Source organism: Prunus mume, linkage group LG3 (assembly GCF_029339155.1).
Source record: "Prunus mume cultivar Tortuosa linkage group LG3, ASM2933915v1, whole genome shotgun sequence".
NCBI classification, from domain to species: domain Eukaryota; kingdom Viridiplantae; phylum Streptophyta; class Magnoliopsida; order Rosales; family Rosaceae; genus Prunus; species Prunus mume.
In genome coordinates this window covers 23439828-23446137 of record NC_142700.1, presented here as the reverse complement: position 1 = coordinate 23446137, position 6310 = coordinate 23439828, and the positions used below count along the sequence as shown (strand labels likewise).

Genomic DNA, 6310 nt, shown 5'->3' with positions numbered 1-6310 from the left:
CTCATATTCGTCCAGACATCGCTTATGCGTTGAGCGTTGTCAGTCAATTTATGCATTCTCCGAGTGAAGACCACATGTATGCAGTTATTTGGATACTTAGATATTTGAAGTCTATACCTAGAAAAAGGACTTATGTTCAGCAGATTGAGCAGGAAGTATAACGGATAGGAAATTCACATCCGGTTATTTCACATTCGTGGGAGGTAATTTGGTTACATGAAGAAGCAAGAAACATAAGGTGGTCCCTTTATCCAGTGCAGAAGCCTAATTCAGAGGTATGACCAAAGGAATTTGCGAAATCATTTGGTTAAAAAGGTTTGCTTATTGAACTTGGGTATAGACCTATATCTGTAATGAATCTCTTTTGTGACAACAAAGTTGCAATAGTTATTGCACAGAATCCAGTTCAACATGATCGTACCAAACATGTTGAGGTAGATAAACACTATATCAAGCAGAAGCTCAAAGCTAAAGTGATTTAGTTTCCTTTCATAAAGTCCGAGGATTAATTGACGGATATTTTGACAAAGGCAATTTTCATTTTTCTCTCTCTCTCTCAGTCACAATACAAATGGTCTGAATCGGATTTAACTCTTAGATGCAAATTGTTTTTAATTTTAAAAATATTTAAGTCTATTTAAGTGAATTTTTTTTACTATATTTGAAAGTTTTATTGTTAGCAAGAACCCTCTGGATCAGTACCAAGCCGGCACCAATTGATCAAGTTGAAGGTCAAAGAAAGACGATAATATTTAATCGTGCATGTAATACAACCGAGAAAGAAGAGACAAAGCTATTTCAGGGTAAAGCCGGTGGGCCAGCAACTTACAACGGATTTATTCAGGAGTTTGAATGTTCTTGTCATGTAGCGGTGCGCACGTCATCTTTGTAACTAGACCGCTTCTATTTGGTTTTTTTGCCTGAAAAGTTTTAGCTGCTTCCATTTTTTAATTCTTCATTACATTTGGACTGCACTGATAGCTAGAAGGTAATTTTTTTTCCAACTAAATTAATTTATTATTATTTTTGAAACATAAATTATATAAAGACTTGTTATTCATATTTTACACTTCAGACCGAATTACATTACAATTCCAACTAAATAGCTTTTTATCATTATATTTAGCTTGGTGTCAACTCGTAAAGACTAATCACGATAGTCGGCACTAATAGGAAGAATTATAAATGAGGGTTTTAACAATTCACTAATCATAATAGTACGCATTGTCTTGTTAATTAAAACCTAATTGATTGCATGTCGATAAATTTAATTTTTGAAAAAACCAATAAATATAGTTAAGTTAGTTGTGCAAGTCTAGATTAAGTTTGATTTCTGAAAAATGAATCTGCTGAACTTCACAAGTACTGAGGCCGCAACAATTGATCAAGTTCCAGGTCAAGAAAAGACGACGATACTAATTAATCAAAACGCAGGATCATCAAGCATGTGCCTGTATGAATCAGTGACAACCAATACATAAAAAAACAATATTCAAAATTCAACTCAATGAAATCATACATGGCGCACAGTCTGAAATGTCGACGCAACAAAACTTATAATATAAAAATTGTATTGAACAACCACGTGATGGTGACCTGAAATGCTTCACCAGAAGCCCACACAAAAAAGAAAAAAAGAAAAAAGAATGGCAGCATATGTGACGAAGCCAAAGAGAAATTTTCCTGTGAGTTGATCAGGTCGACGCTTGTGACCAACACAACATGTAATAAAATAAAATTATTAGTTCACTGCGATGTGCTTGAACATTGACTAACTACTCATATTCTTTTCTGTCCTAATATTTTTTGGAAGACAAGTTGCACGAGGAACCACTATAAGAAGGAGCATGAAGCATATCATTTGTCATATCCATCAGTTTTCTCTCAAAGCTTTTGCTACCAACAGCTTACCAAGTAGAGAGAACAATATTCCGTAAACATCCCAGTTTTAGTGGAATGGGTTCCGTAACAGTGCCTAAGCTCCCTACCATCAATTTCTCCATTGAAGACTTGAAGCCTGGTTCAGCTTCTTGGCAGTCCACCGCCAAACAAGTCCGGTTCGCGCTCGAAGAATACGGCTGTTTCGTGGCACTGTATGAGCAAATTTCTGCGGAACTTTTAAACAACATGTTTGGCCAAGCCAAAGATTTGTTTGAGGTTCCCAAAGAAAACAAAGTCAAGAACGTTGGTGAGGAACCCTATCGTGGGCATATGGGTCCAAACCCTGGCTTGCCACTCTATGAAAGCTTGTGCATTGATAATGTAACATCCCCACAAGAAACCCAAAAGTTCAAAAATCTCATGTGGCCTGAAGGAAAGAGCAACTTCTGGTAATTTCATTTATATATAAAAATATTTTACTCCTCTATATTATTTGCAGTGTATTTGAATTCACCATAAGACAATATAAACATTTTTCTGGCGACATAAGTTTACTTAGAAAACATGACTTGTTTAATATCTTACTTTCGTATTTATTGTACGTAATTTAATTTTATTTCTTCTTGTTTTGGCTATGCAGTGAAACCACAGATTCATTTGGGCAGTTGTTGGCAGATTTGGAACACACTGTTGAGCAATTGCTGTTCGAAAGCTATGGGATTGGAAAGCAGTACGAGTCGGTTGGTAGTTCCAACGGTCACCTTCTTAGATTCATCAAATATACAGTACCAGAGGACAACGATACCACCTTAAGGTTTCCGAGCCATACAGACATAAACTTTACCACCATTGTTGTTCAGCATGACATCGCTGGCTTGGAGGTCAAAACCAAGGAAGGAGATTGGATTAATGTTGAGTGTAAACCCTCACAAGTACAGTTGGTATTCATGGCTGGTGATGGATTGCAGGTGGGTCAACCAATAAGTATACTTCATTTTTAATTACAAAGTACTACTTATTAATAGTGAAATTAAAGATTAAGGGCTTGTTTAGGAGTGATTCTAGATAGGCCATAATCACTTCTGGAAAGAAGCACCTTCCACATGCTTCTCCATATAATCACTTCAAGTGATTTTAAGTGATTTTGGGGAGAAGCACTTCCCATGTGCTTATCCATAAAATCACTTAAAACCACTTAAAGTGATTATATGAAGAAGTGATTCTCCATAGAAGTGCTTTTTGGCATATCCAGAATCACTCCCAAATGAGGCCTAAGTTACCTATTTATTTGTTAATTAAATACCTTATTATTTTAAAGTTAAGGCTAAATAAATAAAGAAGTCTCGCTATACATGTGCATGTTTAGTTTATAAACATATTGCTTTTATTATATATGCAAATTCCAGAAGTCTATAGCGGATCAATTAGATTAGTCATACACTCCCACATCCTTGTATTTAGTTTAAGAATTTTTCTTATCTACTTGTTTATCGTTTGAAACTTGACTTTTTTGGTCATAAGATCGTACGAGAATCTTCTTTTTAATTTCCTTTGTACTTATAGTGAAAAATAAAAACCAAATTTCCATTCCTTGACGCATACATATAACATCCTTTTAAACTTGGTGCTTGATTATAATTAGGTATGGAGCAATGACAGAGTGAAAGCTTGCCACCACAGAGTGAAGCATTTTGGAAACAAGACAAGATACTCAATTGGGCTCTTTACATTCAATAATGGGGTTTTCCAAGTGCCAGATGAATTAGTGGACGAAAGCCACCCGCTCCTCTATAACCCATTCGATAGCCGTGCCTTTATTCGAAAATATGCTACAACTCCAGAGCTCAAGAAGGAAGCTTCTCCTATCAAGGCCTTCGCTGGTGTCAAAGCTTAATTGCAGTATGTTATGGTTGAGGCCCGTCCTCAGAATTTGAGAGTCATGTGCGAAACTTAAATTGAGTTAAATTATTCTTATTTTTTTAATAATTATGGTTGTTGATTTAATAAAGTAATATATAAGCCATAATAAATGTATTGATCAGGTTGTTTTCAGGCTTCCCGACTTATGAAGGAGTGGGTAAGCATATAAAATGGGAACCACTACCCACCACATGAACGTGATGAAAGATTGGGCATAGTCAATAAAAAATATAATTATTAAATATAATAGCAATTTAAGTTTAAGGACATAGATAATAATAAATAAATAAAATCATGGAATGCGTGTATAATAAAATATCCCTTAAATTATAATAGCATTTTAAGTTTCTTGACATGGATCTAAAGTCCTTTAAGAAATGTTGGTGTGAAAATATGAAACGTTTGAAAAGATGGACCAACTTGAAATACTGCAATAGGTAACAAACTGTCTCTCTCTCTCTCTCTCTGTTTGTGTTTCTTCTTTGTATATGTCGATCTTGTCTTTGCTCTACTTCTTCAATTTATTTTTCAGTAATTGAAGGCGCCTAATTGTATTCCAATATTGAAGAAAACGTGATAATCAAGCTCATTATTTTGCAATACCCTTTACTGTAAAATTCAATGGTTCTATCATTTCATCCCCAGATTCACTGAATTATGATGGCCAATGAATTCCAGCAGATAGTTGGTATTTAAAAGCGATCGGTTTGTGGGATAGGTAGAAATGGTTGTCAATGGGTATTGGTTGAATTCTGAAACAATCAGTTGCAATAGGTTTGTGTGAAATATAAATCAGAAACATGAGATTGTAGGTATGAGAGAAGTGATCGAATCAATTCAAGAAGAGAGGAAGATAACGGCAGCACATATTACTTTCACTTACTGAAATAAGACACAAACTTATCCTAATTAACTTAAGTAGCAAGTTCACAAGTATATTTGGACGCTTCAGATAATGTGAAATGCATAAAAATGCGGGATTTCTAAATGCAGAAGCTCGGATTCTATGGTCACTGCACCCAAAAATTTTTTAGTTATACCAAAAAATGTGTCTAATTAGTACCAAAAATTAATTAAACATAATTAAATATGTGGTTATATTTTTATAAAAAAAATTAAATCCTATGATATGTTATTATTCTGCAGACGCTGTTTACTATGACATTTGCTTAGTAATAATGTGCGGACATCGAAATAAAAGAATAAAACATCAAAACTTACATCTAGAAATCAAGGATGCAACAATTCAAGAATATTAGAAAATTTACAATAAACAAAAATTGAATTTTTCTTTTTTTACATTGGGAGAAAAAAAAAACTTTAGAATTTCGATCTTGGATGTCAAATAGAAATAAAAATAAGGGTCACAACCAGTATGATAAGCCCGATCGACTAAAACTTAATCTTTTTGACTAAAAAAAGTGACGTGTAGTTTACAAATACCAAGTTGACAACATTTCACTAATGAAGTTGAAGGTCAAGAAAGACGATATTATCATATATTATATATGCATGTGCCTGATGGCTCAAAGAAAATATAAAATATAGTCAGAACCTATTTCTCTCATGACAAAGCACAGTCGACGCCTTTGACAGAACGAAAGATATAATACATTAATATTTCTCCTGCGGATAGCCGGAGAGAGAGAGCTCATTCAAACTTCAAGTGAATTATTTGAAAAATCAATATGAGATCATGTCGTGATGTGACCCATACGAGCAAACATGTGTGATATTATTTTTGCACAAATGATAAATTTTACACTTCTTTTATTTCGTAATTGCATTTAATATATTTTTCTTCAAATAAATATAATTTTTTTAGACATAAAAGATTTAAAGACTATATATTCTTTACATTCTACTTAGGTCGGTGTCACTTCTTTCTTGTGGAAGTTGTGAGGAATAATCGTAAAAGTCCACACTAATAGATAAGAAGAATTGAAATCAGAGTTTTAATTCACAATCAATTAGGAAGAATTTAAGTACGCAACTATTTTTGTTAATTAGAACATAATTAACAGTACACCAATAAATTTGAATTTTAGGAAAGCGAATAATTATGACTAAGTCAGTTAATTGAAGAATTGATTATATCATAGCTTTTTCACTTGTAGGTGTTTCTTATCCCCATCTCCTAAACTAGTAGAGAGTTTTATCTCTCATATGATCTTCTTACAGCACCAGATGCAGTGGCTTTATGGATCCTTTTATGTTTTTTAAGTTCTTGGTGAGTTGGGTTTTCAAAATGTAACATTATTTGTGCTCATTGTCTTGCAATATTTGTTTTTTTTTCTTTTATTGTTTGCAATATATTTGGGTTTTGGGTTTTCTAAAAAAAACGTAGTCACATATGAGATGTAGAATTGGACGTGAAAAACGGGTAATTATAGAATACTACTACGATAATACGACCATATGATAACTTAAACGCAGTCTCATTGTACGCGTGTTATAAAAACCAATGACACGATTATTTAATTGTAACTTAAATAGCCAGAGGATAAAG

The 6310-nt window shown here is 33.6% G+C and overlaps 1 protein-coding gene across 1 annotated transcript; it reads left to right on the top strand.

The window, feature by feature from the left end:
• Positions 1–1860: 1860 nt before the first annotated feature.
• LOC103326796 (deoxypodophyllotoxin synthase-like) lies at positions 1861–3933 on the top strand. The gene is made up of 3 exons (XM_008229038.3): positions 1861–2330; positions 2522–2849; positions 3524–3933. Exons 1-3 carry the CDS (start codon positions 1957–1959, stop codon positions 3773–3775), a joined length of 954 nt encoding a protein of 317 aa, XP_008227260.2. The 5' UTR covers positions 1861–1956; the 3' UTR covers positions 3776–3933.
• The last annotated feature ends 2377 nt before the right edge of the window (positions 3934–6310 follow it).

Excerpts from the sequence above, each read along its gene's own strand:
- LOC103326796 (XM_008229038.3), top strand. The coding sequence starts at position 1,957 with ATGGGTTCCGTAACAGTGCCTAAGCTCCCTACCATCAATTTCTCCATT. Across the intron at positions 2,331-2,521 it reads GAAGGAAAGAGCAACTTCTG|TGAAACCACAGATTCATTTG; the intron begins GTAATTTCATTT and ends TTGGCTATGCAG. Across the intron at positions 2,850-3,523 it reads TGGCTGGTGATGGATTGCAG|GTATGGAGCAATGACAGAGT; the intron begins GTGGGTCAACCA and ends GATTATAATTAG.